The sequence below is a fragment of the Lasiosphaeria miniovina genome (genome assembly GCF_030549165.1).
Source record: "Lasiosphaeria miniovina strain SMH2392-1A chromosome Unknown B0T26scaffold_4, whole genome shotgun sequence".
Classification (NCBI taxonomy): Eukaryota; Fungi; Ascomycota; class Sordariomycetes; order Sordariales; family Lasiosphaeriaceae; genus Lasiosphaeria; species Lasiosphaeria miniovina.
The window spans coordinates 1,036,943-1,055,116 of NW_026848223.1; the positions used below are offsets into that span (position 1 = coordinate 1,036,943).

At 55.3% G+C, this 18,174-nt stretch overlaps 4 protein-coding genes across 4 annotated transcripts; 3 read left to right on the plus strand and 1 right to left on the minus strand.

Moving 5' to 3' along the window:
* The first annotated feature begins 390 nt into the window (after positions 1 to 390).
* Positions 391 to 3,928, plus strand: B0T26DRAFT_277263 (uncharacterized protein). Its single transcript, XM_060434136.1, has 3 exons — positions 391 to 492; positions 596 to 3,341; positions 3,422 to 3,928. The coding sequence occupies exons 2-3, from the start codon at positions 742 to 744 to the stop codon at positions 3,897 to 3,899; spliced, it is 3,078 nt and encodes a 1,025-aa protein (XP_060295840.1). The 5' UTR covers positions 391 to 492; positions 596 to 741; the 3' UTR covers positions 3,900 to 3,928.
* A 2,098-nt stretch (positions 3,929 to 6,026) lies between these two features.
* On the plus strand, positions 6,027 to 9,847 carry B0T26DRAFT_647888 (uncharacterized protein; the record flags this gene model as incomplete). Its single annotated transcript, XM_060437948.1, has 4 exons — positions 6,027 to 6,224; positions 6,297 to 7,722; positions 7,794 to 9,743; positions 9,822 to 9,847. 4 exons carry the CDS (start codon positions 6,027 to 6,029, stop codon positions 9,845 to 9,847), a joined length of 3,600 nt encoding a protein of 1,199 aa, XP_060295841.1.
* Positions 9,848 to 12,209: 2,362 nt separating this feature from the next.
* B0T26DRAFT_645136 (uncharacterized protein) lies at positions 12,210 to 13,484 on the plus strand (the record flags this gene model as incomplete). The annotated part of the gene is made up of 3 exons (XM_060437689.1): positions 12,210 to 12,646; positions 12,715 to 13,310; positions 13,378 to 13,484. The coding sequence occupies 3 exons, from the start codon at positions 12,210 to 12,212 to the stop codon at positions 13,482 to 13,484; spliced, it is 1,140 nt and encodes a 379-aa protein (XP_060295842.1).
* Positions 13,485 to 15,485: 2,001 nt separating this feature from the next.
* On the minus strand, positions 15,486 to 16,700 carry B0T26DRAFT_645053 (uncharacterized protein; the record flags this gene model as incomplete). The annotated part of the gene is made up of 2 exons (XM_060437680.1): positions 15,486 to 16,520; positions 16,581 to 16,700. 2 exons carry the CDS (start codon positions 16,698 to 16,700, stop codon positions 15,486 to 15,488), a joined length of 1,155 nt encoding a protein of 384 aa, XP_060295843.1.
* Between the last annotated feature and the right edge of the window lie 1,474 nt (positions 16,701 to 18,174).

Genomic DNA, 18,174 nt, shown 5'->3' on the forward strand with positions numbered 1-18,174 from the left:
GGCTAGGGTCGGCATGTGCCTGCCGCTGAAACAAAGGTGCCCAGCTGCCAGCGCCCCCTGGCAGCCCAGGTGCCGCACGTTTAGCGGGCAGTTCCGGTACGTCACCGAATGGGGCCGGCCAACTGCGCCGCCCCTAAGGTAAGGAGGGTACGGTGCAGACGAAAATAGGCCCGAAATTCCACATTGGCGGGTGGATGCTAAGGTAGGGCGGTGACTCCAACTGCCAACGGCCTTCCCGTCTTCGACAACGTTGATAACGTCGACAACTGCCAGGCCTAGGATCCCACCTGCCACTCCGAGACCAAAAACCAGCCGTGCAACTATTCAATAATCCAATTGGCACTTATTGTCCTAAAAATTCGGCCTCGAATCATGGCTGGTGAGTGCTGCAAACACTTGGTTCCGCTTGGTGGTGATGGTGCATTGGGCGATGGGACCGACCGACTTTTCTGCCCACCTACCTACCTAGATAGTTGGAGCTTGAAGCTTGCAGTCAGTATCGAGCTTGAAGTTGGCACGACCTGGAAGTCCCCGACGGAAGCGATGTTTCGTCCCATGCGTGAGAGTTCCTAGCACTAACACCCGTGATTGCCAGACAGCTCACTATTGCATGATGCTTCGTCATCCTCGACGTCGCCCATACTCCCTGCGACTCAACTGCCGGCCCACGATTCGGACGACGAAGAGTACACAGCGCAAGGGGAGAGTGATACAGAATCCGAGGGCCTGCCCAGCAACCATATGCATAGCCACAACCACCACCACCACCACCACCACCTCAGGTCACCCGCAAACCCTGGCTCCAACTCAGCTCCGGATGCCGGCGACGGCCCACGCCCCATCCGCGACGATAATAACGTGAACGACGCCGACATGCAAGAGGGCATGCTCCCCAGGGACCTCCCCCACAAGACAGCATACTACGACCTTGTCGCCGAGCGCCAGATGACCCAGACGGACGCGAAGCTGTTTTACCAACGAAGCCAGGCCGAGACGCGCAGCCAGATATTCACCCACGCCCACGCCACACCCCAGGGGAGCCCGCTCATGCCCGCCGCTTCCAGCCCCATATCGGCCCAGATCCCGGCTGATCTGACGTCCAGCGCCATGTCCACTCTCCCAGTCTCTTTGAGCAATATGAAGCTCTCCGACCTAGACCCGGGCGCCGTCGCAGAGCAGATGCTTGGGCAGCAGTTGCACAGGGACCCAAGCCACGTCGCCACGGGCAACCTACCGAGGGCCGGTAGCTTCGCCCAAATCAATAGTGTGGCCTCGGGCGCTGGGGTCCAGATAGACCCTGCCGTTCAGCAGCAGATGTTGTTGAATACGGGAGCCGTTGCGGGCATTGGCAGCAGCACCTACGTGGACGCTGACCCCCAGATCACCGCCGAGCTAACCACAATCTTCAAGAATATCCACCAGATCCTCGACGCCCGGCACAAATACATGCGGCTTTCTCTGCAACGCCCGGGCGACAACCCCAAGGACGACCCAAGCTGGAACATATACCCCAGCCCCCCCGAGCCGGCTTGGACCGATGACCGTGACAAGGCCATGGGGGGGACCCAGGCCCCCAACAGCGTCAGCAACAGCTTGCAGAACAGCCTGGTGTTGAATGTCGACAAGCACTCGGAAAGAGGCCCTGAGACGCCGCGCAAGTCAGCTGCCAAGAAGCGCAAGCCGGGCCAGGGTATCGGCGAGGACTTTGACATGGAAGACCTGATGCCCTTGCCAGGCCAGAGCGACATGGGGTTCCGCATGGATGGCGGCGGAGTATATCAGGTATTCGAGAACGCCGAGTCAGAACAGGCCGGCTCTCCTGTTGTGAACGTCCCAACAATCAGAGAGTTTTACCTAGACCTAGAAGAGCTACTCGCGACGTCCTCGGACGGCCCCAGCAAGAGCTTCGCATTCCGTCGTTTGCAGTACCTCGAGGGCAAGTTCAACCTCTATGTGCTGCTCAACGAATACCAGGAAACTGCCGACAGCAAAAAGGTGCCTCACCGCGACTTTTACAACGTCCGAAAGGTGGACACGCACGTCCACCACTCGGCATGCATGAACCAAAAGCATCTCTTGCGCTTCATTAAGAGCAAGATGAAGAAGTTCCCCGACGAGATTGTGCTCTTCCGCGACGGCAAGCACTTGACCTTGGCCGAGGTGTTTGAGAGCATCAACCTCACCGCCTACGACCTCAGCATCGACACCCTAGACATGCACGCCCATACCGACTCCTTTCACCGGTTTGACAAGTTCAATCTCAAGTACAACCCTATCGGCGAGTCGCGGCTGCGGACAATCTTCTTGAAGACGGACAACTTCATCAACGGGCGCTACCTGGCAGAGATTACTAAGGAGGTCATCTCGGATCTGGAGTCTAGCAAGTACCAGATGGTGGAGTGGCGCATCTCCATCTACGGCAAGTCGATGGACGAATGGGACAAGCTTGCGGCCTGGGTCATTGACAACAAGCTCATCTCACCCAACGTCCGGTGGCTGATTCAGATTCCCCGGCTGTACGACGTTTACAAAGCTAGCGGCCTGATGACCACGTTCGATCAGCTTGTCAAGAACGTCTTCCAGCCGCTCTTCGAGGTTACAAAAGATCCCACGAGCCACCCCAAGCTTCATATCTTTCTGCAGCGGGTAATAGGCCTAGACAGCGTCGACGACGAGAGTAAGATTGAGCGTCGGCAGCACAAGAAGTTCCCGGTAGCCAGCGCGTGGACCGCCAAGCAGAATCCGCCCTATAGCTACTGGATGTACTACCTCTACGCCAACATGGTGTCGTTGAACACGTGGCGCAAGCAACGCGGCTTCAGCACGTTTGTCTTGCGTCCCCACTGCGGAGAGGCGGGCGACAGCGAGCATCTTGCCGTGGCCGCTCTGTGCTGCCACAGTATTAGCCACGGGCTGCTCTTGCGCAAGGTTCCGCTGCTGCAGTACATCTTCTACCTCGAGCAGATTGGCATCGCCATGTCGCCGCTGAGCAACAACGCGCTCTTCTTGGCCTACGAGCGGAACCCGTTCCATCAGTACTTCAAGCGCGGTCTTAACGTGTCGCTGTCAACTGACGACCCGCTCCAGTTTGCCTTCACCAAGGAGCCACTTATCGAGGAGTATGCTGTGGCGGCACAGATCTATAAGCTGAACTCGGTAGACATGTGCGAGCTGGCCAAGAACTCGGTCAAGCAGAGCGGCTTCGAATTTTCGGTCAAGCAGCAATGGCTGGGTCCCAGCTTCCACCACCCCGGGGCGGCCGGAAACACCATGGTCAAGACGAATGTCCCTGACCGGAGAGAGGAGTTTCGCTATCGGACTCTCTTGGAAGAGCTCAAGATGTGGGTCCATTCCCGATGGTTCCGCTGGCCTTTGCTGTTTCTGTGGCGAAATATGATACTGACTCGTCGGAACGCAACAGGGTGGAAAGATATGCGACTGGATCCGACAATTCGGTAGCAAGCGCCGCCGCCACTGACTACAACGGCAATGTTCCTCAGCATGTCGTGCCCAAGTCGCCCGCATTATCGTCAAAGAACAACACGCCATCGGGACTTACTATCGAATCTAAGCATCCGAGCCAGGTATCAGCCTCTTCGAATCTACACACTTCGAGCACTTCCCGGACAAGCCACCAAGTCGACACGGGCAGTCCGTATATGAGCGCCATGAGCCAGCCGCAAATATTTTCCAACCCCGTGGTAGCCTCGCCGCTTGGGGCGTCGGCGTCGGATAGAGAGGCGAGCGGCAACTGGTCTCCGGTCGAGGCCACACGAGAGCCGCATCTCTCTGGCAACGAACCCAGATACTTCCCTGGCGTAGTATCGCGGGGCCCGCGGAGAAACAGCACGCGGCAGAGCTCGATGCACGAGAGTGACCAGCACGCCCCAAGCAAATGAATTGGAAGACTGATGACAAACTATCTAATCGGCTAGCTGATGTACAGACGCAGTACGTTAGGCGCTAGGATTTTTTTGGAGCGGGGGCGGAGGGGCGCTTCCAGCAATCTCTTTTGAATGCCATACATACATGGCGTAGCTTGAATGACGGCTAGGTATTTGTAAAAGAATGAAAAATGGGATTTGGGATACCCGGCTGACAATATTTTCAAGTCTTTTGTTTTTGTTTGAGAGTTGGATAGGACAGATCATGGCCACCGGGTTTTCCATGTTGCGTATTTTTAGATGAGCGATCATCTAGGGCCGGGGAGTGTTTGTTTGGATGGGATGATATTAGATAAATAGATGTTTGGATGGAAATATCCCGATTCACACCGGATCCTATGTTTTTTCATTTCTTCGTTTGGGAATACATGTTTGTTTTAGGGTGACAGCTGCTAGAGGGTGACTTCTGTGTTGCTTGAAGGGGAGGGGATTGTCGGATTAGGAATGTGTGAAAGAAACAAGTATCTGATGGGGGAAAGTGGTTTAGATGCGCCGTCGTGGTGTTGTTCTAAATGGGATTTTATTAGGGGTTAATAATTATTCCTAGCTTTTCCTCCTCCCTCGCCTCTTGCGTGGGCAGTGAGGAGAGTTCTCAGAAGATATCTAGGTACCTAGCTGCCCGTTGCCGTCGTCTAAACCAGGTAGTAAGGTGGTTGTCACTTTGTGTTTTGGTGACGGGTGTTGAGGTTACGGAAGCATCGTTGGCCGACTGCAAATGTGTAAAAAGTGTTGCTGCTTTTATGTGCTTTTATCGAGAAGCTGGACCTGAGTATTCAGACGCATGGAAATATATTACTATATATCTCCATCTTTTTCTGTCGATCTTGTTTGCGGGTGAGTGGGTTTGGTAACCTGACGTAGTAACCTGACGTAGTAACCTAGACAAAAAGCAACGCATTCTCATTCTCCCTCATCAAGGAAGTCTAGTTCCAAGTGTATGAACGGCCGTGAGGACTGAGAGTTGCTTTTCTTCTTCCTCTTCTTTTTTCTTTCTTTTTTTATTTACCAAAGACACCCTTTTAGACTATAAAGTCGTGTATTGGTCGCTCGAGATGAGTCGTTCAATCTTGAGACGAGCTGCTGACCGATTGGACGTAGAGAGACAGCTTAATATATGACGTTGAAGTGGAAAGAGAAGAAAGGGGCCTTGCGATGCACGTTCAAAGTAAAAAAAGAACTACGATGCGTGCCCGTGGTCTTTTTCCTCCATATTTACCTGATTTAAAGAGGTGCAGGTGAGCCTGCAAGGTACTAGGTTACGTACAGTACCTTACGTGCCCGACTGCTGCATACCTCCCGAAAGCGACACGCGACAGAAGAAGCAACAAGTTCCAGACGTTGATAAATCTTGAATATTTCTTCTAGAATATACCTTAGGTGTTGTCGGATCTACGAGGTGTCGGTGGTACTTATACTCCGTACACACCCCGCGCCGTGTTGGCCTTACAAACAAGGTGGGTCAGGCATTTTCGGCAAGGCGCAAATTGAACCCCCGACATGTTACGTACGGACTTTTGGAGCGTGAAACAATTTGGGAATAGCCTGCCTTGGAGACTCCCTAGTTGTTGCAAGCCCAAGAATCGAGCCCAGACCACGCAGCGCAGCCAGAGCCCAGAGCCCCCCCTGACATCGAGGAGGATCCCAAATCTTCGACGACGCAACCCACATTCTTATTTTCAACTACCTTAGCTTGCGGTGCAGACAGGATTTATCCCTAATTCCCTCGCTTTAGCCCAATTGCACGCCAGCAAAGCAGACCCGCCCTGCAAGTGCACGGCCTCGTCCTCTACCGGTCGCGCCCTCAACACGACAGCGGCCGCCCAAACCACCCCTCGATAAACGAGTAGACCTAGGTCACCAACTGCCTAGCTCGACGACAGCAAATAGAGCTCCCCATCTTGGCTTTAGTCGATAATCGACCCTGCGTGTCCGAGCTGTCCGCGGCGCGCCCATAGCCATCCTCCCGCCTCCTGTGTCGTGCGTCTGCGGTCCGGCGCTGCCGTCATCACATTCATCGGCGCCATCTCCGATGCGGCCTGCTGTTGCTGCTGACTGCGACGCGACCAGACCTCTGCAACAACCATGGGCTTCCTTGGCGTCTACAAGGCCGTCTATGACTATGCCCCCCAGGCCGAGGGCGAGCTGCAGATAGCCGAGGGCGACGTGCTCTACGTGATAGAAAAGAGCCAGGATGACGACTGGTGGAAGGCCAAGAAAAAGGCAACCGCAGACGACGAAGACGAGCCCGTCGGCCTGATCCCAAGCAATTACATCGAAGAGGTTTGTCGTCCCATCTGCCCCTCCCTCCTTGCTTGAGACTGTTCTTGCTGACGCATTCTGTGCACACCCCAGGTCGAACCCCAAGGACATGCTCGCGCCCTGTACGAATACACGCGCCAGACGGATGAGGAGCTCTCGTTCCCCGAGGAAGCCAAACTCGCCGTCTTCGACACGTCGGATCCAGACTGGATTCTCGTTGGTCACGACGGCGACTACGGCTTTGCCCCGGCTAACTACATCGAACTCGCAGATGGCAAGGACAACCAGGACGATGACGATGCCGGGCCACCCATACCTACTCCGCCGCCGCTCCCGGTCCGGGCCGAGGTGGCGAGTCCGCCTCTTCCGGCAAGAAGCGTGCCCTCCGAGCCGAGCAGCCCCGTCGCACCGAACCCCGCTGCTGCTCTCGCCGGGTTGATGGCCGCTCGCTCGGCATCGTCCTCGTCCCACCCCCCAGCGCCCATCAGCCTTCCGCCGCGGCAGCAGTACGTTTCTGACGAGTCCGAGGGAGATCCTAAATCTCCACCGCTCCCGCAGCGCCCCCGTGGCGGCTCCCAGGCTTCTGTTGAGCAGACATACAGGGCTGTTCCGGCACCAGCCCGGCAAAGCCGGGAGACCCACAGTCCTCAAGCCCCACAGGCGGCGGCATCTCCTCCCCTCACGACGCCTCTCACCCCCGGGGACTTTCACATGTACAACATCAACGAGATGGTGTCGGTCATGGGAAAGAAGAAGAAGATGCCGACTACGCTTGGTGTCAACCTAAGGACTGGCATGATACTTATCGCCCCAGAACACGCCCAAGACGGCCCGTCACAGGAGTGGTCAGCCGACCGCATGACACACTACTCCCAGGAGGGCAAGCACATCTTTATGGAGCTCGTACGGCCAAGCAAGAGCGTCGACTTCCACGCAGGTGCCAAGGACACCGCGGGAGAGATCGTCGCCATGCTTGGCGAGTTGGCGGGAGCTGCGCGAGCCGAGGGCCTGCGAGAGGTCATCATGGCCGGGACGGGGCACACGCAGAAGAAGGGTGTGGTGCTCTACGACTTTATGGCACAGGGCGAAGACGAGGTCACGGTCGGCGTTGGTGACGAGGTCATCATTTTGGATGATGGAAAGAGCGACGAGTGGTGGCAGGTGCGCCGAGTCAAGAATGGCAAGGAGGGTGTTGTGCCAAGCAGCTACATCGAAGTCACCGGCGCTGCCGACGTCCCGGCTCCGCCCTCAACTGCAGGCATCAACGCAGGCAAATCCACAGTTGAGCAGAACCGACTGGAAGAGCAACGACTGACCAAGGAGGCGGTCAAGACGGCCCAGCGAGAGGAGCAGAGGGAGAGGTCAAAGCGAGGTTCAGAGGTAGGCCCAGGCATGCGTTTGCCAGATCGGCGTAGTAGTCTATCGGCCAGAGAAAGTAACAGCGCGGGACAGCAGCGAAGCAGCAAGCGCGAAAATGGCCGCGCGGAAGCCTCGGCGCCGTCCAAGTCGAGCAAATCGAGTAAGTCCTCCCCTGTTTTTGCTATTCACCCTATAACATCGTTTGGAACTGACACGGCTGTCCCCCCCTAGAACCCGACGCCTCCAAGGTGCGAACGTGGACGGATCGCTCCAAGTCCTTCAGTGTCGACGCGCAGTTCCTCGGCTTGAAGGATGGTAAGCTAAACCTCCACAAAATGAACGGTGTCAAGATTGCCGTGCCTGTCTCCAAGATGTCTCTCGAGGATCTCGAGTATGTTGAGCGGATGACCGGCCTGTCCCTTGACGAGGATAAGCCACTATCTGATCTCAAGAGGAGGGCTACTGCAGCCGCCGCTGCCGGGGAATCTTCGAGGTCTTCGGGTACAACTGCCGTCCGGGCTGGTGCCACCATCGAGCAGCTGAAAAAGCCAGAGTACGACTGGTTCCAGTTCTTCCTCACTTGTGACGTCCAGGTTGGGCTCTGCGAACGCTATGCGCAGGCATTCTCGAGGGAGTCAATGGATGAGAGCGTCCTCCCCGACGTGGATGCCAGCGTGCTGCGGAACCTGGGATTGCGCGAAGGCGACATTATCAAGGTGACGCGATTTTTGGATAGCAAATACGGTCGGACCAAGAAGGGCGGCGCCGGAGAGGATGGCGAGTCGGCGGGTGGGCTGTTCTCTGGACCAGGAGGGACGCTCCGGAATAACACTAGGAAAGGACGTCCAGCGCCCCCAGTCGAAACAAACAACGTCGTCGATCCAAAGGCATTTTCCTCGCAGAAGGATTCCGGGGCAAATCCCGATGGGTCGGCATCTCCTGCCAATGCAGCGCCTGCTCCTGCTGCTGCTGCACCCCCACCAGCAACTAAACCTTCTAGCGGGTTTGATGATGATGCTTGGGACGTCAAGCCGGTTAAGGCTCAGGCTCCAGAGCCGGCCCCACAGCCTGCTCCTCGTGCTCCCGAGTCAGCTCCGGTAGTCGCACCCACCCCAACCCCGGCTCCTGCTCCTGCTCCGGCCCCCGTTGCGGCTCCTGTTGCGGCCACTGCCCCCGCGCCGCTGACTGGATCGATGCAAGAGCTGTCACTACTCACGCAGCCCCTCCAGCCCGAGAAGGTTCAGCCTCCGGCTCCCGCGCCGCCGGCTTTGAATCTCGCTCCTGCGTCGCAGCCAACCCCGAGCCAGGCCCCTGTGTCGGCGCCCGCACAGTTTTCGCAACCCACCGGCGCAACCCCAGGCTTCTTCACTGGGATGCAGCCCCCAACTGTCAACGGGCAGCAGTTTTCTCAGATGCCACAGGCAATGGCAAGGCAACGGCCAATGGCACCTCAATACACCCAAGGTCAAGGCGGCTTAATGCCGCCGCCCCCTGCCCGGCCGCTCTCGGCACCCCAATCCGCGCAGCCCAGCTCATTTACGCCTCCACCTATACAGCCCCAGATGACAGGCTACCAGCCTCAGATCGCGCCTCCGGGGCAGAGCCTGAACGACATAACCCAAGCGCGTCTACAACAGCAGTATGCCGAGCAGCTTCAGCGACAGATGCAGCCCATACAGCCTATGCAACAGATGATGCCCATGATGACGGGTATGCCGCAGCAGCAGGGATTTGTGCCGAACCAGTTCATGCCCCAGCCGACCGGGATGATGAACGGGCCCCAGCAGATGCAGAGCCCGTTTGCAGACCCCCGTTCCCAGCAATTTGCGCCTATTCAGATGCAGCCAACTGGCTTCGGCGGGTTCAACCAGCAGCCACAGCAGCCTCAACTACCGCAGTACATGACAGGCAACCCCAATAACTTCTTGCCACAGCCGCTCGAACCCCAGCGTACCGCTATGCCGATGCAGCAACCGCAGCCTACAGGCATGGGTATGGGCCCTGGCGGATTCGCCCAAGGATTTGGGAACGCGGGGATGCAACCTCCGCTGGTGCCGCCTCCGATGCAGCCTCTTGTCCCGCAGAGAACGGGGCCGGCGCCGCCCGTCCGCTTCGGCGTGACCGAGCCCAAGAAACTCGCCCCACAACCGACGGGGAGGAGGGCGAATCTGTCTGCTGCGAGTAAGGTTTTTCCTTCTATTTTCTTTTTCTGGCCGTTTGTCTTTGAGGACGGATTGACTAACCTGTATTGTGTTGTAGCTCCTCAAAACCCATTTGGGTTTTAACTGGGATGCCGCTGGCTTCCTTTCCGTGTCCTCTCTCGAACCCTGTGAGCTTCTGTTTGTTGTTTAGTTGGTGTTATCGTTGTCGCTTGTAAACCTGGAAGATGGCAGGCGAGCAGGCGGGTAGGGTAGCTGAGTGGTGGATTTCAAGTGAATTAGCAGACCGAGCCTGTGAGATGGCTAAAGTTGAGTACACAGCGGACTTTGTCAGTGGGTGAATTGAGCTGGATTGAGAATTGTCAGCGAGAGAGAGCGGACCGATGCACACGCATTGCATTGCACAGGTGTTTTCTTGTTATTTTATATTCTACTTCTCTTCTTTGTCAATCCTGTTGTGTGGAGCGGCGATGGTGGTTGCGATAGCGGATGAGATGGAGGGGGGCCGTGGTTTTCTTTGTTGCATGGTCTGTTGGTTGATATGGATGATGTTGATATTGTGCGGCGCTGAAACTAACTACCTTACCTTGCCTACCTCCCCCCCCTTTACCTCAACTTCCTTCACTACAATTTTATTTAATAGCAGACTGATTTATTTTGGAAAAAAATTATAAAAAAACAGTCAGACGGGACATTGCTATCCTCTGCGTTGGTACCGTTAGTGAGCACTGATGTTTTAAGCAATCTGGATTTTGGAGATTGGTGAGTTAGAGTTTGGTTTCCATTTGTTTGGGTATCGTCCGAGCTACGATGAGATAACCTCTGGGTCGGGACTGGGTTTTGTTCCAGTTGTGGCGAGGTCGCATCTGGGTTGGGACCGGATATCGCCTGAGTTACGATGGGATATTTACTCGGCTGTGTTTCTACGTCGGTAACTTGGAACGATGAAACAAGACCATCATGAGCATGGGAGGAAACGCAACAACGGCGACAGACCAACTCGAGAAATTTGCCAGCCAGACAGCTAGCCATCTAGATAGTATGAAGACTTCAGCACAAATCATACAGCAGAGGAGGGAAAAGGAAGGAGACAGGAAATTCCACGTTGCTAATTCCCAGCTTCTACCCCCCTAAATCGTCCACCTTTCCATCCACCCAGCCCGCAAAACCTCACCCTCTAGGAATCATTAGATAAAAATCCCTAACCCCGTCCGCGATGCTAGAAAGGCGTTCCCCGAAAAGAGGGAGGAACCGAAGGCAGACAGAGGTAGGGAAAACTCTGCATGCCCATTTTAAGTGTAATTCTCTAAGTATCCTGGTATTCGGGAGGAACTGTAAAGCACTAGAATGTACCATAGTTAGATTAATTTTAGTCCATCTGTAAGGTAAAGTTTGTGTTCTTGCAACAATCCATAAAACTAGCTTGATATTCCGTATTGTATATGTATAGTGTACACAGTGCATTTACACAGTCATTCCAAGGCAGGTGCACCGTGCACCCGCTAAGCTGGTGGTACGGCGGCGTAGCCTTGTCGCGCCCCAATCGAGTGCCAAACAGGAGCTCCAACAATTTTCCCTGTGCAACGACACTTCACTTCAATTCCCTCGATCGTCCAACCACCGTCGCAACTTGCCCGCGGCAACGAACGACCCGTTCACATTCCTCCCTCCATCCCGATTCCGCCTCCTATTGATTTCCTCATAACCCTCGACAAGACCAATTCACTCGCCTCAAGCGCGCCCCCAACGCCCTGCACGAATCCGTTCAATAACCCTGGTTGCAGCCGCTCCCTATTCCTAGCTGCCCGTCACTAACCACCCGGGGATTTAAAGAGCGAGACCGCAGTGATCCCTTTCAGAAAAGCGAGATAATCGCGATTGCACGAGTCAAGCAGAGTTTGGGGATTCTCGGTTTAGAGGAAAGGACTCCAACCAGGTCCTCCACTGCCTGTACTTGTCCAAGAATAAGATTCTACGAGGGAGAGAGAGCAAGGTCAAAAGAGCAAGATCGCAAGAACAAGCCTACCTACCGCCTGTCGGAAAAGACCGCAAGCACAGAGCTTCGTCTTGGAAAAAAAACATCTTTCTCTTTTACCGGGCCCGTACGTCTATCTTCTGAAGTTAGCAGTCTTCCGTCGTCATTTGAGGATCGGAATTGTACGTATCACTTGCTCTCCACCTTTGTTTTTTTGTTTTCCTCTCACTTTGCTCTCACTTTCTATTCTTGTCGTTTTTCATCACTCGTCCTAGCACCAACCTGTCTGCTCCTGCCGTTTCGTCGTCGGCTGCCGGCGTCGGGAATCGGGCCGCGCTCCTAGCAGTTGCTGATTCTGGGTTTGTACACTGCAGACGCATTGTAATTCTGATCCATAGCCAGGCCCTTTAATTCACATCTGAGTTGGAAGAAATCTCCAGAGGTTTCCACTTCTTGACAAGACCCATTCCCATCACCACTCACAAATCGGACTCGGAATCAAAGTCCATCGCCATGGCTGAGGAGGAATTTGAGATCGACGTCTATGGCGACGCAGCCAATGATCAAGGTGGCGACGGTCTCGGCGACGTCGACCAACCGGCCTACGACAGAGAGGATTCGCGGGACGCGAATGGCGATAACCGCCACGACGACTACCGTGACGAGAGAGAGGAGACGATGGATGACAGCCAGGACCATCGCCGATCGTCCAGCCCTGCCACTCAGCAGCAGCAGCAGCAATCCCAGCGTCCTCAGCAAGGCGTCAAGCGAAAGGAGGGCTCCGATGAGCGACCCATAGATCCTGGTGCCACCAATGCCATCCTGGTCAATGAACTGAACTGGTGGAACACAGACGACGATATTCGAGGCTGGGTGCGACAAGCTAACTGCGAGGGCGAGCTGAAGGACATAACCTTCAGCGAGCACAAGGTCAACGGAAAGAGCAAAGGGTGAGTGTCCAACGGGGATGTTTGGGGCTTGGTTGGCTCCCTAAGGTTTTGGCTAACAACTTCGACAGGAGCGTGTATATCGAGTTCACATCGCAACAGGCTGCTACGGCCACAAAGCACCTGATCGACAGCACGCACAGTGAGCAACCTGGTCAAAAGAAGAAAACCGTTATTTACTCCAGCCCAACCACCAACCCTTTCCGCACGCTGCCCAAGGACGCGCCCAACCGTGCCACCAAGGATGTCCAGGGCCGAGTGCCTTCAGGTCCTGGCTACAGCGACCGTGGCTCAAACTTTGCGGGCAACAACAATAACAATAACAACTTTGGCGGGGGCTTCCGCGGCCGGGGTGGGTTTAACGGCCCTCGAGGTGGCGGCATGAATCAGGGATTCTCCCGGGGTGGCTTCCAAGGCAATAACATGAATGCCTTCAACAACAACAATATGGGTTTCAATAACCCGATGGCCGGCGGTGGCTTCGCTGGAGGCGGCTTCAACAGAGGCGGCATGATGGGCGGCGGCATGCGCGGCGGAGGCGGCATGCGCGGCGGCAGGGGCGGCGGCATGAACGGCATGATGGGCGGCATGCCCATGGGTGGAATTCCTATGGGCGGCATGCCCGGAGCCATGAGCGGCATGGGTATGATGGGCGGCGGCATGCCAGGTCAGTTTGCCATCCAATCGTCCCCCGTGTCCTTCTCAAACTTTGTCTGACAATGCTGCGTTCAAAGGCTTCCAAGGCATGCCAGCCCAATTCAACCCGGCTTTCTTCGGGGGCGGCAACCAGGGCAACGACTGGCAGAACCCACACGGCACGAAACGAGCTCGGGGCGAGTAGGAAGAAGCCCCAGCGCCATCGCGCAGAACCCCGTACAGTACCGCGCCCCCAGGATGTAAACCACCCCGCTCCTCCAAGTCCCAGCTAGCTCGGCAATCGAATTAACGTTCCAGCAGTCGATCTCCTTGATCACTTTGACACAGATTCTCCAGCAGCCACCTCGCCACATTCAACCTCCGGGGAGTCCTCTAAGTCAACCTCCGAGGATTCCAGTTCCAGTGACACTCCCGGGCTGGTTGGCCTTGGCGACTTACTCGTTCCCACGCCTGTAGTCGTTCGTCTCGAGAGCGACCTGAATGAGGATGAGTTGATTGGCGTTCTGGGCTTCTCCATTGCTTCTGACAACGGCCTGGAGCTTGACGAGGAGTTTGGCCTCTTCAGTTTCTGCTATTTTCAGACGATGCCTGATCCCGAGTCTCCTGTGGAGTGATACGGTATGGTTATCTCGACACCCTTAAAGTTGTTTTGATGGAGTACGGCGATAGGCCTTTTCTTTTCTTTTTTCTTTTAGGTTGTTTTTCTCTGGAAGGTCTCGAGCTGAGAGGGGTGTCTTTGGGTTTTCTCCTTTTCTCCTTTTTTCCTTTTCTCTTTTCTCCCCTCTGTCGGTTTCCGCCCACTTTGTCGATTTGGGGGCAAGAAAATAGGAGAAAAACCACCGTCACATCGCCTTGGTTGCTGAGAGGGCGCTATCGGAATACCCTCTTCCTGTTTGGGCTTGTCCGTCTCCTTCCCCCAGTACGCTTGCTGCAGTTTACTAGGAAGATGGGGAGGAGTAGAACCGCCCGAGCAAACCTGAGGTACATTTGGCTGTGGGATATGGGGTTCATCGGGACTGTCCGTCTATCTGTTTTCCTTTTCGTTGTCTGTCTCTCTGTCTCGTCTTGTCTATCGAACTACACTACCACATTTTGTATGACGTAAAATTCGACAGTCCTCTCTTCTTTTTCAAGGTCTCTACTAGTAGCAGACTCACCCACACACGACCACTACCTGGACCCACGGCTGCGGAGCTATCGGGCGTTTCGGGAGGGTGTTTTCAACAGGGGTCTATCTGTGTTGCTTTTTTTTTTCCTTTTTAATCTCAGGGTCGCTTCTCATTTATTATCAAGGTCCCTTTCAGAGGGGAACAACACTCTTGTCGTGGTTTCCTCTCGCGCAAACAAATCACTTTTCGTCTCATGGACACGCACAACACACTGGAATTGGGATTAGGACTGGGAAGTAGGACTGGGAACTAGGAATGGAACTGGGAACTGGGAAATGGGAAATGGCACGTAAAGCAACGACAGCAAAGTCGAGGTTTTTTTCTTTATTATATCCGTCTATCTGTCTATCTGCACTGTTTTAAAGGCACACTCACATGAATGGTGGCGGGGAGGGGTTGAAAGTGCGTGGCTCCAGGATGGAGCGTGTCTAGTGCTCATGTCATGTCATGCCACGTCATGTCTGCTAAGCTTGGTGCCGGTGGTGCTGGTGATGGTGATGGTGATGGTGATGGTGATGGTGATGGTGATGGTGATGGTGATGGTGATGGTGATGGTGATGGTGATGGTAACGGCAATGGTAACGGTAATGGTAACGGCAATGGTAACGGCAATGGTAATGGTGATGTTTTGTCTGGTTGGTTTATGATTCCCCTTTTCCCATGGAGGAAGGATATGTAGCGTTTCTGGATGTGCGTACGTGTGTCACGATGTGAGGGATATATCTGGGCGATTTGCTTTGCTTTTCGGCGTCCTTAAGGGGTAGTAATTGACTATACGGCGCTTGGTTATGGGCTGCTTGAAATTGGGGTTTCCTCTGCTCTTCTATATTCGGGCTGTTTTGTTTGGATCTGGTTGCTTGGCTGGACTCGGAACAATGGTCGATTGGTGTCTGGGAAAGACATGAGCAGAGTTCAAGGGATTGCACATGCTTGTGTATTTACAGGCCCTCATTAGACAACTAGCGTGCCAGGGGAGCTGTCATTGACCGTGTTTCGCAATGGGAGCAAGCGAGGAATCAGGACTCAAGCCTCGTGATTGTGGTATCTATCAAGGTCTGAATCTGGCGCCACCTCCGGCAAAGCAGCTCACGCTGCGACGGCTGGCCGGCCTGGAGCGAGCCAAGTGTGTCTATCGTCTTCTCAATTGTCTCCCGATACTTGCCAAGAAGGAATGCCAGCAGGCGGTCCGCCTTTGCCTGCGCAGCATCATCGTCACCCTTGCCGCCGTCGTCGGCGCCATCAACAAACCTCTGCCACTCCCTCAGGGGCACGCACATCAGGCGCAGCGCGACCTGGGTCCGGTAGCACACGGTGGCGGCGTCGAGCATGTAGTTGCCCAGGAAGCCGCGGTTGTCGAGGTGGGCGCGCTGGCGCGCCGTCAGCGCGGGCAGCATCACGTCGTCGAGGCATACCTCGTCCCAGCGGTTGCTCGCCAGCACGAAGCCGTACTCAGCCAGCAGCATGTCGTTGCCGTGGTTGCCGTAGCAGATGAACACCTCGTCCCCCGGCGCGTAGGCGCGGTCCGCCATGAAAACGAAGGACGCCGCGCTAAATAGCACGGCGCACCCCGCGTCGGCGTGGTTGAACAGGTCCGCCACGGGCTGCAGCACCATGCGGTCGTCGGGCGGCAGCTTCAGGGACCGCGCCGTTTCGTGGTAAAAGGTCCGCGAGTTGACCAGAAGCCAGGCGTACAGGTAGTCGTCACGCGACAGCGCAGGGGTGTCAGAGGTGGCAGGAAACGCCTCCTCGGCGGCAGCCCAGTCGACGGCGAACTTGGCCTCCTGCTTGCGGAGCAGGTCGAGGGCGGCGCGCGGCAGGAGCTCTTGCAGCCTCGGGTCCCAGGTCAGCGGCAGGCTGTCCCAGATGTCGGCGCGTGAGGGGACCACGGCGTTCCACTTCCCGTACTTGCCCGGGTGCGGGTTGAGCGCGAGGTCGGCGGCCAGCAGCCCGTGGATCTTCGTCTTCTTGGGCAGCCTGCGCGAGATCCTCTTGGGCACCGTGTCCATGGTCCGCAGCATCGCCGACGGCACGTGCAGCAGCTTCTCGCCTGGCTAATCATAACTGATTAGCAAAAAGACGTCTGACTGGAAAGAGAGAGAAGCTGACCGTACCTCGAGAGCTCGCGTCGCCACGATGCCTATGCCGCGCCCCGGGATCCGGTGAGGCTCGATGCCGTTCAGCACGACGCCGTGCTCGCCCGCCCAGAGGAGGAGCTCCGAGTAAGCCTCCATGACTTTTTATTATATTTTTCTTTTCCTATTTCTTTTTGCGGTCTTTCGAGGCTCTCGTGCTTGCTCTCTGCTATATAGTTGATATATATAGGTAGGTGTGTACAATATAGAGAGAACAAGTGGGCAAATTTGATCTTTAACTTTGGAATGATACGGAGAGCAATAGATAGAAGGAGAAGAAAACAAAAAGGAAATCGATGCTGGAGCTGGAGCTGGAGCTGGAGCTGGAGCTGGAGAGATGTCTCCGATGGGCCGCGTCTCACTCTGATATCCCGCAAACAACTTGGTTAAGGGAGGTACAGGTGTATCGGATCGGTCTGAAACAAAGAGTGGTCAAGTCGGGATGTTGGTGGCAGCTTGCACAGCGCTCCCACACGATAATGCGGTAACGGGCATTGGGGAAATCAGATTTGCGATTCAATCCATCCATTTGTATAATGCGGAGTATTTACTGCAATACGTGAAGCAACCTGAGTGAGCAATCGGTAAACACCTTTTTAGTAGCAATGGCCCGACCCCACGGCGTAAATTTTAAAAAGACCCCTGGCAGGCGCTGCGAATCAAAGAGCAAAAAACACGCGAAAGTGGGCGGCTCTAGGTTGGAAGAAAAAGATGCACTCGACTCGCTGCTGGTCGGCGATTGTGTTTCACGGAAAGACGGCCAGCTACCGAATGAGATGCGGCGTGGACCCCTGAGAATTGAATTATAATAGTTGTATCGTTATAGTAGGGGGCGAAATGGGTGTCGCCAAATTTTTTAGTTAACTTTTTTAGTGGACGCGGGGTAAGCCTGCGGGTTGTGTGGCTCTGCGGATGACACCTGTAGCAGATAGGTTCCCGAAAAGCAGGGCCTAATAAGAAGAACTTATCGTGGGGGCGTTTTGCTGAGTAATTTCTGTTAATCGGGTGTGATTACTCAGATCTTACACATAAGCGATTTTACCTCCTTATCCCCCGCACTCACTATAAGTCCACTATAATTTAGCGCAATGGAGCCACTGTAGGCCTATCTATTCCGTCTACGCTTTTTAAGCTGATCTATAAGACGGTTGAGGCTTTCGCCGGCTCGCAACCGCTCTATCTTATCAACCGCCTCCTTCTCGCTCTTCCCACTAGCTATACAGGCCGAGACCGCATCCCAGATCACCTTACGGCGACAGAACTGTACCCTGATCGTGTTCCCTGGGCGCCAACAGCTCCCCCACTGGCTCTCAAGCTCCTGAATGGCCGGCTGGCCGGCATAGCCCTCCTTCCACTCACGCCAAACATCTGCAACAGTGTGTACCTTGGCCAAGCTAGTCATAATAGGAGGCCCAGTGGGCTGGCTAACTGGCTCTGGCTCTGGCTCTGGCGCCTGCGGTAGTGGCCACCCTGTACCTGGGCTGGCTCCTAGGCCGGCTCCTGGGCCGGCTCCTAGGAAGCCAGTAATAGTAAGGGGGAGCTTAAGAAAGTTTTGAAGGAATTGGTATTGTTG